At 36.4% G+C, this 20,709-nt stretch overlaps 1 protein-coding gene across 4 annotated transcripts in view; it reads right to left on the bottom strand.

Moving 5' to 3' along the window:
* Positions 1-20,709, bottom strand: part of SPATS2 (spermatogenesis associated serine rich 2) — a 112,384-nt gene that overhangs the window by 48,586 nt on the left and 43,089 nt on the right. For all 4 annotated transcript variants that reach the window (XM_090273117.1, XM_090273116.1, XM_090273115.1 and 1 more), the window contains exon 2: positions 6,029-6,291. In XM_090273117.1, coding sequence (XP_090129243.1) covers positions 6,029-6,053 — 25 coding nt within the window. In that variant the 5' untranslated portion in view covers positions 6,054-6,291. The remainder of the gene's footprint in view (positions 1-6,028; positions 6,292-20,709) is intronic.

Genomic DNA, 20,709 nt, shown 5'->3' with positions numbered 1-20,709 from the left:
AACAATATATTCGTTTAGCCCATTCTGTCCTGGAACTAATAATGATTATATCAAGGTTGCAGGATACAAGGTTTACATACAGAAATCCATCACTTTCCCATATAACAGCAATGAACAAGTGAAATTTAAAATAAAAAACACAATACTATTTACATTAGCACCCTCAGAATACCTGGATATAAATCTAACAAAGTATACATGAGGTGGGACCCAAAAGAAAACAGAATTATCTTCTAGAGAGCAGGCCTTTTGTAGTACAGGCTTCCCCTACTAGGTGAGTGTTCTAGAAACTGATCTGTATCAGTGTGCCAACAGATGTTGTTGTGAGAGGTTGTGTTCGGCTTCAGTGAAATTTTTTTGAAGACTCTTTCAATGCATTTGCCCATTTCATGATGGGTGATTTAAAGAGTGCACCTCTCCACACTGTGCTGAGTGCTCATCAGTTTTTGACCAAAAACAATATCACCTCCATACCCCACCCTCCCTGTTCACCTAATTTCACCCTGAGCAACTTTTTTCTTTGTTTCCCCGATGAAAAAAGTCCTCAAAGAGAAACATTTTGCTTATGTGGAAGAGGTGTAACAAAAAAACTGCAGTAGCACAAAAAGGCATAAAAATCGGTTAAGTTCAGAAACTTTTGAGCAGTAGAAAAAATGTCTTGATAGGTGTAGTTCACTAAATAAAGAATATTTGGAAGGTTACTGAAGTTTAAACATGTAAGAATACATACACAATTTTTTGGGTCCCACCCTCATATAACACCTATATGAGGAAAACTAAAAAACTCTGAGGAAAGAAATTAAAAAACTAAATGAATGGAGACACATTCTATGTTCATGGATAGTAAGTCTCAATATTGTCAAGCTGTCAGTTCTTGCCAATTCGATCTGTAGATTAAAAGCAACCCCAATCAAAATCCTAGTAATTTATTTTGTGGATACTGACAAACTGATTCTAAAGTTAATAGAGAAAGAAAAAAGACCCAGAACAGTCAACACAACATTGAAGGAGAACAATGTTGAAGAACTGACAAACACTACCTGACTTCAAGAACACTATAAAGCTACAGTAATCAAGACATTTTTATAGCTCTGGCAAAACACAGACCTGAAATAAAGAGTCTAGTTTTTAAAAGGTCAAAGCAATCTGCTGAAGTTAAAATTTTTAGGAAAAATTAAATATTAAACTTTTTAGATGAAATTATTTTATTCTAAAGTCTGGAATCCTAATTTTACTATAGTATTTCTCATTTGCAAGAGGAAAACAGAAACTCAGTATTTCAAGCATACCTAGGAAAAAGCAAACTGAATTATGATAAAATTAAAGTCTGAAGAAAGAAAAACGTTGTAAAAACTATTCAGTTGATAAATCTCATTGCATAAAGCAGTTCAGTTCAGTTTCTTTAGTAATATAACCATTCCTTAAGAGCCCAGATTTTCTTTGTATGGATTTATTATACAACAGAATGACAACTTTCAAAACCACAAGGAACTTTGTTATATTATTTCCTTATAATGAGGTTTCTGAACTCCCAAGTCAAAAGTAAGTTTAAAAGCATTTCTTCCATATTTAATATGTCAGATCTGTTATCTACAGCTTTGTTTCCAATTAAAGAACATTAAATTCAAAATTAAATAGAGCCCTGCCCGATGGGGCTCAGTTGGTTGAGAGTCACACTGCAAAGACAAAAGGTCACCGTTCGATTCCCAGTCAGGGCACATGCCTGGGTTGTGAAACTGATCCCTGGTTTAGGCACATACGGGAGGCAACCAATCGATGTTTCTCTCCCTTCTCTTTCTCCCTAAAATAAATAAATAAAATCTTTTTTTAAAGTAAATATTTCCAGTTGTGTAACAGCTATTGTTAAATGTATCCCTTAATGTTTTTGCAGCTATTCAAGGAAAATGGAAAAGTGATTTTATACAGTCTTTGTTGTCCTGCCCTTCCTTATAACTATTCTTGATATTTCTTGACTCTTTGCACCTTATATTTTACTTTCGACAAGAAACTAGAGTAATAATTCAGAAGGAAAGCTAAAGAAGGAATCAAAACATAGAAGCATTTGCTCTCGCTTCATTTCCTGTCTCCAGTGAAACATCAACTAACAGGATACAGAATATCCTGCAGTAAGTTATCTCCTACCACTTCTCCTAACGTATGTTCACTGTCTAAAAAAAGTGCATTTTCAAGAGGCACTTGGCTTTCCTGCAAGTATATTCCAATTTATTAGGTTTATAAGACTAGAAAAGCAACTGTTAATGTATTCTCAATTTAGTAATACACAAAACTGTAATGTAATATTTAGATACTTAAGTTAATAAGACTGTTATGAGTGTTTGTACTCTTCCATAATTAATTTCTTTTGCTGTGCCAAAGCTTTTTAGTTAGATGTAGTCCTATTTGTTTACTTTTTCTTTGTTTCCCTTGCCTGAGGAGATAGAGCAGAAGAATATTCCCACAAGCAATGTATGAGGTTTTATTGTCTAGATTTTCTTCTAGGATTTTTATGGTTTTGAGTCTAACATTTAAGTCTTTAATCCATTCTGAATTTATTCTTGTGTGTGCTGTAAGAAGATAGTCTAGTGTCATTTTTCTGCACGTATCTGTCCAATTTTCCCAACACTATTTATTGAGTAAACTATCTTTAGCCCCATTTTATGTGTTTGCTTCCTCTGTCAAATATTGACTATAAAGGCATGGGTTTATTTCTGTGCTCTCTATTCTTTTCCATTGATCTATATGTCTGTTTTTATACCAGTACCATGCTTTTTTTAATTACTATAGCCTTATAGTATAGTTTGATATTAGGTAGTGTGATTCCTGCAACTTTGTTATTCTTTCTCAAGATCACTGTTGCTATTCGAGGTCTTTTGTGGTTCCACATAAATTTTTGAAATATTTGTTCTAGTTCTGTGAAATACGTCATTGATATCTTGATAGGAATTATGATGAATCTAATCCGTAAGATTGCTTTAGGTAATATGGACATTTTAATGATGTTAATTCTGCCTATCCATGAACATGGTATGTGCTTCCAGTTATTTGTATCTTCTTCAATTTCTTTATTCAGTGTCCCCAATTGAAAAATGGGCAAAAGACCTGAATAGACACTTGTCCAAAGAGGACATACAGATATATGAAAAGATGCTCAATGTCACTAATCATCAGAGAAATGCAAATTAAAACCAAAATGAGATATTACATCACACTGGTCAGAATGGCCATCATCAATAAATCAACAAGCAACAAATGCTGGCAAGGATGTGAAGAAAGAGGAACCCTTCTGCATTGTTGGTGGAAATGCAGACTGGTGCAACCACTGTGGAAAGCAGTATGGAGTTACCTCAAAAAATTAAAACTGAAACTGCCTTATGACCCAGTGATCCCACTTCTGGGAATTTATCTTAAAAAACCCAAAACATTGATTCAAAAGAATATTAGCACCCCTATGTTCATTGCAGTGTTATTTATAATAGACAAGATTTGGAAGCAGCCCAAGTGTCCATCAGCAGATGAGTGGATGAAACTGCTATGGTACATTTACACAATGGAATACTACTCAGCTGTAAAAAAGAAAATTTTACCCTTTGCAACAGCATAGGTGGATTTGGAGAATATTATGTTAAGTGAAATAAGCCAGTCAGAGAAAGTCAAATACCATATGATTTCAATCACATGTGGAATCTAATGAACAAACTAAACTAATAACCAAAATAGTGACAGATTCATATAAGAGAGCAGGCTGACAGCTCTGCAGGGGGACAGTTGTGGGGATGGAGGGATCGAGCAAAAAAGAAAAAGGGCTGATGGACATGGACAATAGTGTGATGATTGTGGTAAGGAGGGGGAATGGGTAGAGGTGGAAAAGGGTATAAGGGAGAGAAATGGTAATGGAAAAAATACAGTAAAAATAAACTATTAAAAACAATGAAATTAATTTCCCTCATGACAAAAAGTTGTAACTACCAGTAGTAAGACAATGTTTTTAAAAAATATAGGTGTTCCAGCCAAGATAGATATGTAGGTAGACACTTTGTATCTCCCTCCACAAGTAAGAAGGGATTACAACTACCTCAAAAAAAAAAAAAAAAAGAAAAAAAGAAAAAAACCACCAGAAGCACCAGAAAGTCAAACTGCATGGAATTTCAACAAACAAAGAAATACTCATCCAGACAGACTCCTCCCAACATACAGCACCACAACGTGGTGAAATGGGTCACCTCACACTGATGAATACCTAAGGCTCCGCCCCCTTACAATGAAACAGGTGCGATTGCTCTACCTAAAACACAGAAGCAAACACAGAAGCTTGTCAAGATGAGGAGACAGAGAAGTACGACCCAAAATAGGGAGCAGAGCAAGGTTCCAGTGGGAGAACTGAGTGACAAGGAGATAGTCAACGTAACAGAAACAGAGTTCAAAACACTGGTGATAACGATGCTCACAGACCTGACAGACAAGAATAATATGACAAATGCATAAGGAAGAAATGAAGGCTATGCTAAGTGAAACAAAGGAAAATCCACACAAAACCAGTGATGAAGGGAAGGAAACCAGGGTTCCAATAAATGATTTGGAACATAAGGAAGAAATAAACAGTCAACCAGTACAGAAGGAGGAAACAAGAATTGAAAAAAATGAGGAGAGGATTAGGAACCTCTGGGACAACTTTAAACATGCTAATATCTGAATCACAGGGGTGCCAGAAGGAGAAGAGGAAAAGCAAGAAATTGAAAATTTTGTTGAAAATATAATGAAGGAAAATTTCCCAAATTTGGTAAAGGAAATAGACATACAAGTCCAGGAAGCACAGAAAGTCCCAAACCAAACAAGCTAGACCCAAAGAGGACCACACCAAGACATATCATAATTAAAATGCCAAAGGTTAAAGAGAAAGAGAGTATCTTAAAAGCAGCAAGAGAGGATGTGAGGGCGATCTGGCTGCGACATCTGTCACCCCATTGATCGCCAGGGTTGATTCGGCTGATCTGGCTGGCTAGGCGGGTGTCCCCTTCCTCCCTCACCGATCCATGTGCGTCCCTCCCGAAGCTGTGCGCTTGGTCGAAGAGGACGACCTTCCCAACTGGAGGAGAGGACCAGTCTTCGGTCAAGGGTATACGAGTAGCTGCGCTCCCCTGCTAGAACCTCCAAACAAGCTCTCAAGGTTCATTTGTAGGAGAACGTAGGGTAGTCAAGCTTCCAAGACTCCAGACACATCCAAATGAGGCGCTGCACGTGGCAGTCTGCCTTCCAAAAAAAAAAAAAAAAAAAAAAAAAGCAGCAAGAGAAAAGGAGAGTTACCTACAAAGGGATCCCTATAAGACTATCAGCTGATTTCTCAAAAGAAACTTTGCTGGGAAGAAGGGACTGGCAAGAAGTATTCAAAGTGATGAAAGCAAGGACCTATAACCAAGACTACTCTATCTAGCAAAGCTATCATTTAGAATGGAAGGGCAGATAAAGTGCTTCCCAGACAAGGTAGAGCTAAAGGAGTTCATCATCACCAAGTCATTATTATATGAAATACTACAAGGATACATTTAAGAAAAAGATCAAAACTATTAACATTAAAATGACAACAAATTCACAACTATCAACAACAGAAATCTAAAAAAATAAAAATAAAAACAAACTAAGCAAACAACCAAAACAGGAACAGAACCACAGATATGAGGATCATCTGGAGGGTTATCAGCTGGGAGGGGGAAGGGGGAGAAATGGGAAAATGGTGCAGGGATTAAGAAGCATAATTGGTAGGTACAGAATAGACAAGGGGGGGTGTTAAGAATAGTAAAGGAAATGGAAAAGCGCAAGATCTTATATGCACGACCCATGGGCATTAACTAAGGGGGTTGGGATTGCTGGAGGTAAGGGGGGTACTGGGCAGAGAGGAGCAAAGGGATAAGAAATTGGGGCAACTATAACAGCATAATCAATAAAATATATTTTTTAAAAAACTAAATAAATAAATGGTGGTCATTACTTCACAGCTATGCTTTTTACAATTTATGCCCACATATAATCTTACCCTTCTGGTTTTGTTTCCTAGACATTGTAGTTTATTTGATCTCAAAAGATACAGAAGAAAAGTATTCTTTTTGCCTTGGCTGGGTTTTGATTGTAATTATCTCTGATAAAGGTAGGCAAGAGAAGTCTGTAGCTGGAGGTGATAAATACAAAATCTTAATTATTTGAAATTCTGTTCTCTAACTGGTGATCTCTTTTCCTTCTATTAACTTCTTGTCAGGAAATATCATTGCAGACATTCATGTTTCTTTTTCCAGGAAGATTCTGTAAGAAAAAACAAACAAACACATATTTACTGTTATAGTAATAACTATCTGTATAAAATTTCTAAGAGATATCCACAGGTTTTATTTCATATTTTTTCTAAACAAAACTAATAATTATAAGAAAAGTATTCTAAAATATATATATCTGTAAAATACAATGTTTCACCGTTTAGAAACTTTAATCTTGGAATCAAACCATTTTAGTTCAGAAAGCATGTTTTCTCAGTCATCTTATATTCTGTGTCTACCTCAAATATCTTATCCACACTTCTGCTTCACAAACTAAAATATTACCTCTTATTACTCCTTAAGATCTTTCTTACTACCATCTTTTCCTGTCCAAACTAAGGGTCTTTTCTCTCCCTCTAGAGTTTCCTGCTTCTAATCTCTCCTCAGATTTCCCAGCTCAAATACAGCTGTAAGAAACTTAGGAGCAGGGGTGAACTGGGAGCACACAAAGAATTTTAGTAAGGAAAACTGAAACATCAAATTTGGATTAGTTCATTCTGCATGAAGTTTCTATAAATTGTAAAGATACAAGTGCTATTTTTTTCCACATTACTAAACATTTTAAAAATACATGCCCAAGATTTCGGGGTAAAGAAAGCATGATAAGGATTATAGAACTTACACCTAGCATCTGACAGGAAAAACATTTGATAAAATGCAACCCAAGAAGAAAATGAAAGTAACCTTATATGAAATACTTCTCAATGTTGAAGAAGGAGAATGATGGGATGAATAGATAGCCCTGGGAAAGTTTTTTTAAAAATCCATCAAGAGTAAGAACCTCTTTAAATCACTATGGGACCTGAGGAAAGGCAGCTGAAACTCTGGGGATTACCATCTTCCAGAGCATTGAGCCAAATTGGAGAATCAGCCAAAGCCTATGGAAATACATAGAATTTACTAGTGGATAGAGTGGGCCTGATAGAAAACATTTTATTAGACTTTAGAAGAATGAAATTCAGATCTTTAAGACAGAAAATATTGCTAGAGACAGAACTATATCATTATAATAAAAGTGTCATTTCATCCCTCCTCTGAAAGGAGGGTGTCCCTCTGAGAAGGAACATAGCCAACTTTCTGAGGGGTAAAATTGTCCTATATCTTGATCTGGATGGTACTTACATGGGTATATATATATATATAAAAATTCACTGAGCTGTACTCTTAAGATTTGTGTATTTTACTATATATTAAAACTTTTTTAAATTTTCTGTAAAAACTAAGAGAAAAAACCCAAAGGATACTCTTGCCCAAGCCACTCATTTGTACACAAGAAACCATTTGGTCAAGACTTTTTTCAAAATGGGAACAAAATTATGCAATACCTGAAGTGTGGGGAAATTGGTAATCAATAATGGATGGATGTATTAAAAATAAAATAAAATGATTAAATTAGTATTAATTTGTTGCTGCTTTTTAAGTATTAAAGCAAATTCAAAATAGTCAGTCTGGGATTAGTTACTTCTGTGAGCTAGAACTTAAAGCTAAGAAAACCAGTGAATCCCATTCCATCCTCAGTTAGTTTTGCTCTAAAGAAGTCCACCCTGCCCTAGCTGGATGGCGCACCGGCCCATGAACCAAATGGTTGTGGGTTCAATTCCTGGTCAGGGCACATACCTAGGTTGTGGCGCGATCCCCAGTCAGGGTGTGTATGGAAGGGAACTGATCGAGATCAATTTCTCTCTCTCTCTTTCTCCCTTCCTCTCTAAAATAAATAAATATATCCTCAAGTGAGAATTAAAAAAAAACAAAAACAGAAGGAAGGAATCCATGGTCAAAGACCTCACCCCTAGTACCAGGTATACAAACATATGCTACTAGTTCCTAGGCACCCTGAGCCTGAGGGATAGCCTGGTGACTCTCAAAGGGGAGAAATAGGAAGAGGATTAATATGTAGTTTTAAAACCTATTACTTTGATTTACTGTTAATTGTTCTATTTATTTTTCATTCCAAATTACAACAAAAGAGGGCATAAGACACACACACACACACACACACACACACACACACACACACACACACAGAATGGGTTAAAAGGGATGGGAAGGAGGAAAGTAGAAGACAGGTTACCAGCAGCTAGGAAAATGAGTTACTATTTAATGCATACAAAGTTTTTGTAGGGGATGATGAAAAAGTTTGGGTATAGAGAACAGTGATGGTTACACAATACTGCAAATGTATTATTTAATGACACTGATTTATACACTTATGAATGGTTAAAATGGTAAATATTATGCTATGTATAATTTTTTTAAATTTCAGGAATAGATCTCAAATAGCCCAAACAACCTTGAAAAAGAACACAGCTGGGTTTTTTTTTTGGGGGGGGGGGGCGTCTTTCTAAATACTTATGACACATGAAGCAAATATGTGAAAAAGAGAGATATGATGAAGTATAACATGTTAGTACAAAGCTAGAGTAACAAATACAGTGTGGTACTGGCATAAAGATAGGCATTAAGTCTGAGGTAACTGAATAGACAGCCCAGAAGTAAACGCTTGCATATATGGTCAAATGATTTTTGACAAGGGCACCGAGAACGCTCAGTGGGGAAAGAAGAGTCTCTTCAACAAACAGTGTTGGCAGACAACATTATGGTGGTTACCACAGGATAAGGAGGGTGGAGGGAGGATGAAGAGGGTAAAAGGGGCCAAATTTATGGTGATAAGGAAACTAGACTTTGGGTGGTGAGCACACAATGCAATATACAGATGACTGTATTACAGAATCGTACACTTGAAACTTATATAATGTATTAACTAACCAATATCACCCCAATAAATTTAATTTTTAAAGATGTTGTTGAGAAAACAGGCTATCCACATGCAAAAAAAATATAGTTGAACCCTTACCTTACAAAATATACAAAAATTAACTAAAACCCTGACTGGCCTGGCTCAATTGTTTGGGCATCATCCCACAAAGCGAAAGGTTGTCAGTTTGATTTCTGGTCAGGAGACACAGCTGGATTGTGGGTTTGGGCATGTATAAGAGGCAACTGATCAATGTTTCTCACACTGATATTTCTCTCCCTTTTTCTCCCTCCCTTCCTCTCTCTCTAAAAATAAATAAAATCTTTTTAACAAAATTAGCTAGAGATGGATTAAAGACCTAAACATAAGACCTAAACTTCCTAGAAAACGTAAGAGGAAAAGCTCTATGACATTGGATTTGGCAATGGTTTCTTGGATAGGACCCCAAAAGCACAGTTAAAGAAAGCAAATACTGACAAACGGACTATATGAAACTTAAAAAACTTCTATACATCAAAGGAAACAATCAACAGAGTGAAAAAGCAACTTGTGGAACAAAAGAAAACATTAGCAAATCATTTATCTGACAAGGGGTTTCCATCTAGAATATATCAAAAACTCCTACAACTTAACAAAAACAAACAAAAAAACCCCACCCAATTTAAAAATTGGCAAAGGATCTCAATAGCTATTTACAAAGAAGATACACAAATAACAAGTATGTGAAAAGATGACTAACACCACTCATTAGAGAAATAAAAATCAAAACCACAATGAGATATCATCTCATGCCCATCAGGTTGGCTGCTGCAAAAAAAATTTTTGGCAAGGATGTAGAGAAATTAGAACTCTTGTACACCATTGGTGGGAATGTAAAATGGTTCAACCATTATGAAAAACAGCATGGAGTTTCCTAAAACTTCAAAATAGAATTACCATATAATCCAGCAATCCCACTTCAGGGTATATATCCAAAAGAACTAAAAGCAACATATCAGAGAGATATTTGCACACCTATGTTCACTGTAGCACTGTTCATACTAGACAAGAAGTACAAATAACTCCCAACATCCAGTGACAAAAGAATAAACAGAATGTAGTATATACATACAATGGAATATTATTCAGCTTTTAAAAAGGAGGAAATCCTGTCACATGCAACAATATGGATGAATCTTGAGGACATTATGCTAAATGAAATGTCAGTCTCAAGAAAGACAACTACTGTATGATTCCATTGATATGAGGAATCTAAAGTAGTCAAATTCACAGAAACAGAAAGTATAACAGTGGAAACCAGGGGCTGGAGGGAGAGGAAAATGGAATATTGCTATTTAATAGGTATACTTTCAGTATCGCAAGATGAGAAAGTTCTGGAGAGCTGCTGCACAACTATGTAAATATACTTAACATCACTGATCTGTAGAATTAAAAACTGTTAAGATGGTAAATTTTATATTATGTGGCTTTTTTTACAATTAAAAAATTCTTAAATTATTTTTAAAATCTTCAAGCCCTGGCTGATGTCCTCAGTGGATTGAGTGCCAGCCTGCGACCCAAAAGGTCACTGGTTCGATTCCCAGTCAGGGCACATGCCTGGGTTGCAGGCCAGGTCACCAGTTGGGGGCGTGCAAGAGGCAACCAATTGATGTTTCTCTTAACTCTCTTTCTCCCTCCCTTTCCCTCTCTCTAAAAGTAAATAAAAATTTTTTTTAAATCTTCAGGAATATATTGATTTGAAAAAATGGAAATGAGAAATGTTAAATGTGGTCGGATTAGCATAAATCTATCACCACTAGTGGAAAAAAAAACCAAAGCACATTCTCTACTGAGGTTGAGTATATCATTAATATATGCATGGATGCAGCATAGCAGAGTGGATAAGTGAAAGCTTTAGAGCCAGAATGCCTGGGTTTCCACCCCAGCTCCACCACCTAGCTAAATGACTTCAAGCAAGCTACTTACCTTTCCTGTGTCTCAGTTTCGCCATCTGTAAAATGCAAATAATGCTAGGTTCTTCCTCACAAGGTTGTTCTCTGGTTTAAATGAGTTCACACAGATGTAGCACTTAGAACAATGCCTGATACTCATTGACAACCATTCAGTCTATAATGGCTGATATTAACCAAATGAAAGATGTGCCCCCCTAAAACTAAAAACTTCCAAGAATCATAGATTATATACGTTATTTAACAAACAAATGGAAACTTTACCAAGACTATGGGCTATTAGTAATAGGTCATAATTACAGTTATTGTTAGAGCTTTAGAATGGCAACTCCATTAAATTTAAATGATGTGCAATTAGGAAATCGAATGATCCAAAGCACTCTAAAGATATAGAGAGTATAATTTTCAAGTCTTGGAGTATTGGTATGCATTATAAAAACCTGACACACTAACAAATAATTAATTGGGCTATACACAAAGGTATCTACTGTTATTTTAAATTTAAAATACAGATTGTTACAAAATCTACCTATCAATAGAACCAGGGAAAAAAGAGGGGACAGGTGAGAAGGGAAGAAAATTAAATCCTCATCTTCCATAATAGAATTGCCTCTGAAAAGATTAAAAATTCAGTACTGCCAATGTTAATCAGAAATACAGAGATTAATACTAGAAGAAATGTTTATGATCACCCATGGAAAACTAGAATAGAGAACTGGGAGAGGGGAACAGAGGGCTGTTTTTATAATAAATTACTATAAGCCTTATGTTATTTGACTTCTTACACTGGGTATGTGTATATTTAGACTAAATAAATACTTTAACCTACTTTATGCAAATTAAAACTACTAAGACAACATTTTTTACCTTCAGATTGGCAAATAACCTAAGTGATTACACACACTAGTAGACAGGCTATCAAAAAACAGGCCTCCTCATATCTAAGTGAGAGTTTAAATTTGTAAATACCTATGCAAGACACCCATAGTTATCAAAATTAAAAATGCATATTTTGTTTGACCCAGCAAGACAATTTCTAGAAAATCTACCCTACATACACATTTGCAAATGCGTGAACCCATGTGTCCAAAGTTATCCAACATTATTTATAAGAGAAAAGATTGGAAACAACCTAATTGTACATCAACAGGACACTAATTTAACAAATTATGGTTCATCCATACAAGGAGATACTATGCAAATATTTTTGAGAAAAGAGGAGGTTTTTGGTATATTGACATAGTAAGATATTTTTAAATGAATATGATGGGGAGAAGAATATAGTTATACTCGCATATATACACATACATATTGTATATCTGGAAGGATAAAAAAGAAACCAGCAATAAAGCAATAATAGTGATCTACTGAGAAATAGAAATGTAAAAAATAGGCAACAGGGGTAAGAAATACTTTTTTTTTTAAGTATATTTTATTGATTATGTTGTTACAGTAGTTCCAATTTTTTTCCCCTTTGCTCCCCTCTGCCCAGTAACCCCCTTCCCTCCAGCAATCCCACTCCCCTTAGTTCAAGTCCATGGGTCATGCATATAAGTTCTTCGGCTTCACCCTTTCCTATATTATTCTTAACACCCCCCTGTCTATTTTGTACCAACCAATTATGCTTCTTAGTCCCTGCATCATTTCCCAATTTCTCTCCCTCCCCTTCCCAGCTGATAACCCTACAAATGATCCCCATACTCTGATTCTGTTCCTATTCTGGTTTGCTTAGTTGGATTTTGTTTTTATTTTTTAGATTCAGTTGTTGATAGTTGTGAGCTTGTTATCATTTTAGTGTTCATAGTTTTGATCTTCTTTTTCTTAAGTAACTCCCTTTGACATTTCATATAATAATGGCGTGGTGATGATGAACTCCTTTAGCTTTACCTTGTCTGGGAAGCACTTCATCTGCCCTTCCATTCTAAATGATAGCTTTGCTGGATAGTCATCCTGATTGCAGGTTGCCTTTCATCACATTGAATACTACTTGCCAGTCCCTTCCTGCCTGCAAACTGTCCTCTGAGAAATCAGCTGATAGTCCTATAGGCACCCCCCTGTAGGAAATCTCCGCCTCTCCCTTGCTGCCCCCAGGACTCTGTCTATCTTTCACCTTTGGCATCTCAATCATGATACATCCTGGTGTGGTTCCCTCTGGGTCCAGCTCACCCGAATCCTCCATGCTTCCTGGACCTGAATGTCCATCTCCTTCAAAAACTTGGGAAGTTTTCCTCAGTTTTTTCAATTCTTGCTTCCTCATTCTGCACTGGTTGACTGTTCTTTTCTTCCTTATATTTCAAATCATTGATTTGAACCCCAGTTTCCTTCCCTTCACCATTGGTTTTGTGTGGATTTTCCTTCGTTTCACTTAGCATAGCCTTCACTTCTCTTATGTATTTGCCATACTCAAGCATATCTGTCAAGCCTGTGAGCATCTTTATCACCAGTGTTTTGAATTCTGCGTCTGTTAGGTTGTCTATCTTCTCATCTGTTAGGCTGGCTATCTCCTCATCACTTAGTTCTCCCACTGGAACCTTGATCCATTTCCTCTTTTGGGTCACACTTCTCTGTCTCCTCATTCTGACAGGCTCCTGTGTTTGTTTGCCTCCACGTCCCAGGTAGAGCTGTCACTCCTACTATGTTGTAAGGGGCAGAGCTTTAGGGATTCATCAGTACAGGGCGAGCCGTTTCACCATGTTGTGGCGCTGTACGTGGGAGAGGGGTCTGAGAGGGAACAATGCCACCTGCCCAGCACTCGCCCCTTTTCCAGGCATTTCTCCCACTTCTGCACCAGACTGGCACCCCTCTAGCTGCTGCCCTGGCCGTCGTTCCCAGAGTGGGTGGGTCTGCAGACATTGTAGGACCATGGGGGACCTTTAAACAAGCGGACTCTGCTGAAAGACCAGCAGTTTCTGCCTCCACCCCAACCCCCACTGGTCTGAACAGTCAGAAGCAATGAAGCTTGATTTTCCCCGGTGCCGGGACCATGAGTTGCAAGGTCCAGTGAGGAGCTGGGAACGCTCCCCAGGTGTCCCTCCTGGCTTTTTAAAAAGTGTGACTGCGCTTTCCACCAGCCTGCTGATGCTACCACCACCATACCGAATTCTCTCGGCCCTGGCTCCGCCCCTCCTACCTGTCTGGATGAGTATTTCTTCTTTATATCTTTGTTTGCTGGACTTCTGTGCAGTTTGATTTTCTGGAACTTCTGATTGTTTCTAGTTTTGAGGTAGTTGTATTTCTTCTTAGTTGTGGAGGGAGACGCAGCGTTTCTGTCTACATCTCCATCTTGACCTTGGAAGTCCTAAGAAAAACTTTTCAATCTACCTTTTTTTTTTTTTTTGCACAATGGAAGTGTATAAACAGTTTATCTTTTCAAAATTTTTGTATTACTTTTTTTAAACACAATCCTTCCCAGTAAATTAAATCAAAGCTGAAAACCCTCCATTGACTCTAAATAATATGTATTCCAACTTAGAAACCCAATGAACAGGCCCTGGCTAGGTAGCTCAGTTGGTTAGTGTCAAACCAATATGTCAAGGTTGCGGGTTCAATCTCTGGTCAGGGCACATACAAATCAACCAATGAATGTATAAATAAGTCAGACAATAAAATGAATGTTTCTCTCTCTCTCAAATCAATAAATGAAAAAAAATTAAAACCAAACAAGAGGTTCAAGAAATGTGTCAATAATATATTAAATGCTAACTCTAACCAAAAACAAGAAAATGGGAAGTTTCAAATAAAATATTTTTTTCTGATTTTTAAAGAGTTTCGGTTATAGGAAAGTAACCAAGAGTTCTTATACCACAATATCCTCAGTTGGCCAATAAGTATCATTCTCATTAGCTTTATAAAGAACTATGAAAAAGGAGAGAGACCCAAATTAATGAACTGATACATTCTCAAAAATAGTTACGGACAAAAAGAATTATTTCCTTAGGTCAAAAAGAGGAAGGTGAGGCCTTTCCAACGTCTTTTTCCTCAATAAATGTCTTTACTCTTCAGCACTTTTTGATTCATATGCCACTCTAATCTAAAAACTCTCCCATAATTATAATGTCTGATCACCATAAACTTTATTTTAGAAAATAAAACTGTCACTTAGAAAAACCAATAAATTATTTTGCATTAATAAAAATATTGAATTGAAACAACACAGAATTGGAAATTGGAAAAAAAAAATTCCTAAAATTTAAAATATGACTTAGGTGGAAAATCAGAAACCATGTGATAACACAACTCCTCTTGACTACTATTGAAAGGTACAGGACCCTCCAAATTGCTTAACATTAGTCATCAGTGGCAGCTATAAGTGTAAGTGTGGGAGTAGAAGGGGCTCAAAAGGAGCAGAGTAGGAATATGTATGTTTGCCTCTTCTTATTTCACTGCTAGCTGGGTGGTTAGAGTTATCTGTATCCTCCTCCTCATGCAGGTGGCTGTATCCCAAACCCAATTCGGCCAAATAATCCTCAACTATATAAATTCAATAATTGTGTTCAACAATATTGATCATTTCATCCCCATCCCCCCCCACACATATATAAACTCCATTGCTCACATCTCCCCAAAGCACAGGTGCATAAGTAGCTCAAGCGAATGGAGGCAATTACTAGGCAAAAACAAAATAAGGCAATTAAAAGAAACTTTATTCATGAATTCCAATCCATAAAGGGAGAGTCCATGCATATAGAAAGTGATTTCAAACACTCCTGCTAACTTAAGAAACATTATTAACTAATCAACTAGTAAGTAATTATCATGAATCTACTGTGTGTCAATACTTGTCATAAAAAATTATGAGCTTTTCCGTCTGGCCACAGCCATCAGGAAAGCCAAGATGGGCACTTACAAGTACAACCAGGAGCGATGAAGGAAGAAGCAGTCCAATATAATCTGCTTTCTTCTCAGGGAGCACTGCCACAATACCCGCCCCTGTCCAGCCCCACAAAGCGGGCAGGCTGGGATACAAGGCCAAGCAAGGTTACGTAACATTTCAGATTTCTGGGTGCTGTGGTGGCCGCAAATGCCCTATTCCTAGGGTGTAACCCACAGCAAACCTGTCCCTCATGGCGTTAACCAGCTACAGTTTGCTGGAAGCCTCATCTGTTGCCGACGAGTGAGCTGAACATCACTGTGGGGCTCTGAGAGTCCGGAATCCTTACTGGGTTGGTGAAGATCCCAAGTACACATTCTTTGAGATTATCCTCATTGATCCATTCCCTACGACTGTCAGAAGGATTCCTGACACCCGGTGGATCACCAAACCAGACCACAAGCACAGGGAGATAGATGCCAGGGCTGACGCCTGTGGGGCACAAGAGCCATGGCCTTGGAAAGGCCACAAGTTCCACCACACTACTGGTGGTTCTCACTTGGAGATGGCACAATACTTTCCAGCTCTACCGCTACCACTAATATAAGTAATGTTTGTAAAATTTTTACCTAATTAACAATTTAGGACAGTCAAAAAATTATGAAAGATGGATTATTATTCATCCTTAAAAAGGAAGAAAATTCTGAGACATGCTAAAACATGGATAAACCTTGAGGACATGCTAATTGAAATAAGCCAGTCGCAAAAAGACAAATACTGTATAATTCCACTTATATGAGGTACTTATAGTAGTCAAAATCATACAAAGTAGAATGCCAGGGGTTGTGGGGAGAGGAGAATGAGGAATTAAGTCTTTAATGGGTACAGTTTCAGTTTGAGAAGATTAAAAGTTTCTAGAGATGAGTCAGTAATAATAGTTGGACAAAAATTTGAATGTACCGAATGTTACTGAACTGTAACACTTTAAAATGGTTTAAATGGTCAATTCTACATTATATGTATTTTACCATAATTTTTAAAAACTGTAATGCAATAAGATAAAAAACATAAAAGAAAAAGTTGATTTCTTCACCCAGCAAAAAATCCCTAGAAATACTGATCAAGAGGAATAAAATAAAGCATAAATACCAATATCAAGATTCTTTTTTTAAAAGAATCAGTATATAGCCCTGACTGGTGTAGCTCAGTGGTTGGGCATTGTTCCACAGACTGAAAGGTTGCCAGTTCAATTCCCAGTTAGGGAACATGCCTGGGTTGTGGGTCAGGTCACAGGTTGGGGGTGTGCAAGAGGCAACTGATCCATGTTTCTTTCACACATCTATGTTTCTCTTGCTCTCTTCCTCCCTTCCCCGCCACTCCCCCACAAAAATAAAATCTTTACAAAGAAAAAAAAAGAATCAGTGTAGATTTTATAGACAAAAATATGTTATGTAAGTACCTTTGAAAATTTGGAGAACAAATTTCTTGAAAAATACGAGTTACTGAACAAATGCACAAAAAAATAGAAAATCTAAATAACCCTATGTCTTGCCCTGGCTGGTGTGGCTCAGTGGACTGAATCCCAGCCTGCAAACCAAGAAGCTGCTGGTTTGATTTTCAGTCAGAGCACACGCCTGGGTTGCGGGCCAGGTCCCCAGTTGGGGGTGTGCAATCAATTTCTCTCTCTCATACATTGCTGTTTCTCTCCCTCTCTTTCTCCTCCCCTCCACCTCTCTCTAAATAAATAAAAAAAATAAAAAAATAATTCAAACTGAAGGGAAATGCAAGGTTTGCTTTTAAATAAATAAATAAATCTATGTCTGTAGAAGTAATTGAAGTTATAATTTGAAATTCTCTCATAATGAAAATGATCTCATCTTTGAGCTGCTACTGGTAGGAGTGTAAAGTGGCACAATCTCTTTGGAGTATAGGCATTAGTTTGTAAAGTAAAACATTTATCAATCAAGTAAAACATTTATCAATCCTATGACTCAGAATTTACATTCCTAAGTACCAAGAGAAATTCTTATCATGGTACATGCAAAAACACATAGAGACCATTCATAACAGTAAGAAATGGAAACAACCCAAATGTCATTGACAGGAAAATGAATAAATTATGATGTGTTCACTAAATGAAGTCTTATACTGAAGAGAAAATGAGTCAACTATAACTGTATGTAACAATATGGATAAATCTCAGCAATACAATGCTAAGCATAAAAAGAAAGAAAGAAGAGTTAATTTCCAGATAACATACAGCATATTCTTTTTAAAAAATTCAAATACAACTAACACTAGGCAATGTATTTTTCAGACACACCTATCTGATAAAACTATTATTTGAAAAGGCAATGGAAAGAGTAAAAAAAAAGTTTGGAACAGCATTTACCATGAAAGCCAAGGGAACATTAAAGAGAAGAATATGTAACATATTGTCAATATTCAATATTAAACTTATTAGATTAGATGGGGGGTTCATAAATATTCTACTTTTTTTTTAATACGAGCCTTTTAAATTTTATTTGTTTGTTTATTTATTTTTAGAGAGAGGGCGAAAAAGAAAAAGAGGGAGAGAAACATCACTGTGTGGTTGCCTCTCACTCGTGCCCCCAACTGGGAACCTGAGTTGCAACCTAGTCATGTGCCCGGACTGGGAATCAAACCAGCAACAAACACTTGGTTCGCAGGCTGACACTCAATCCACTAAGCCACAGCAGCCAGGTTATTCTACATATTTTTAAAAACCAAATACACAACATAAAAAAATGACAAAATAAGTAAGTACATAATAAAGTTTTTTTAAATGGCCACTGGTGAATGTGGAGTAATGGTATTCACATAATTGCTAGTGGAACATAAGCATATCCTATGACCCAGATGTCCCACTCTGAAGTATATGCTCAACAAAAATGTATGTATATGTGTGCCAAAGACATGTACAAGAATGTTTACAGCAGCATTATTTGTAAGAGTCCAAAACCAAAAACAAATCTAAACATCTATGAATGAACAAAAAAGATAAATAAACTGTGGTATATTCACAGAGTAAAATACTGTACCACAATGAAAAAGAAAAGAGCTACCAATTAACATGGATGAATTTCAAAAACATTGCTAGGTGAAAAATGTCAGGTGTAAAAAAGAGTACATGCTTTATGATCCCACTTATATGAAGGAAAACTAATCTATAGTAATAGAAACCATAATCATGGTGGGAGAGAAACTGGGTCAGGGAACAAGGGAGGATTCTAGGATCCTGAGAATGTCCCATTACCATGATCTGAGTAATGGTTATATGGGTGTGTTCTCTGTGTAAAAATTCATCAAGTTGTACCCTTAAGGATTTTGCATTTTACTTTGTGTATATTACATATAAAAGTTGACCAAATAAGCTAGACATTCTTTTACCACTTAACATAACAGTTTACCTGATATTTTACATTTCCTTTACCACGCTCTGCCTGTACCTCTGGCTGAACACTGGTAGCTAACAGGCAACACTGACACGGGACCATTTCTACTCCCACTATGCTACATTGATCTGACATATCTGTTCTCAAACCTACTCAATGCCAGTTGTAGCCATAATTATAACTAGATAATTATACTGAAATACTAAATACAATAATAAACTATGAATGAAAAAAAAGTTGCTATCTCTCTGAAAATTAAGTTGAAGGCTCTGGAAGACAATATAAATCATTTGAAAAACTGTCCTCAATTTAAGTGTGGTGAGACACATAAATAAGGTTGGGGAAAATTAAAAATCTAGGAGGAGCTTATACTCATTGCTTCAAGTAACTAAGAGTTCTCATTCCACTTAGAAAAACTGTAATTGGAAGTTTCAAGCAATACATCACATGGTATAATTAATGCCAAAAAGATGAAGAACTCTAATCAGCAGACTCATACTTAATATATCATAAGGTTGGGGAATAAATGTATATTTGTTTTAAGCTGAAATAAAATGCTTATGGTATGTATGTATCATTTTCATTTTTATCTCCTGCTTTGGCCAACTTTTTCAATTAACAGTAAACTATATAAGATAGAATAGTAAAAGATAAGAAGACTTCTACTATAATCAAAGAAAACTTATGTAATAACTTTTGGCAAATTAATACTATCAATTAGACAGTCAAAGCAAAAATATTAACTGCCAACAAGTCCACTTATTAACACATTTTATGTGGGCATTTTGTGCCCACGCATCATGGTGGGAGCGGGAGATTTTTTGAAATATGCACGCAATTTTGCCATTATGTAAAATCACTATAAATTGAAAAAACTTTGAATTTTCTTTATGAAATTTTGATTTTCTTACCTTAGAATGTATTCTTCATTGTTATTATGAAAGATAAAGGCACTCTATACACAGTTTGCAAAAAATGTAATTTTCCATGTCCTACATACAGTGTGTTAAAATGACTAAAGATAAATCAATTGACCAAAGCTGGAACTGTTATATTTAAAAGAACATGTCTTTGGTGCCATATTAGTTATCATTAAACAAAAGGGCAGCCTGGTTACCCTATTGTGGCATAATTGATAGGGGAACTTAAAGAGTTAAAGATTTTAGCTTCAGTCATAGTTGATAGGATTAAGTGATTAATGCCTGTGGAAAGCTGTTGTTCCAGGAACTGGAATGCAAAGAGGTCAACAAGCAATTCAACTTTTGTGTCCCAGGGGATCTGCAAGCAATGGAGATGGTATCTGAGCCATTGTGTTCAGGGGAGAGAACTTCTGTGAGGGAGACAAAAAATTGTTGGCAGTTGATAAAGAAATACTAGGTAAATCATAGCCTAGCTGCAACTCTTATCTGATTAACCTTTTTCCAAACCCATTACCTACCCTTTTCTTCTCCTTATAAAAAGGTCAGCCAACTTGAGA

Source organism: Furipterus horrens, unplaced genomic scaffold, assembly GCF_987537825.1.
Source record: "Furipterus horrens unplaced genomic scaffold, mFurHor1.1.pri manual_scaffold_4, whole genome shotgun sequence".
NCBI classification, from domain to species: Eukaryota; Metazoa; Chordata; class Mammalia; order Chiroptera; family Furipteridae; genus Furipterus; species Furipterus horrens.
This window is presented reverse-complemented; position numbering and strand designations above follow the sequence as displayed.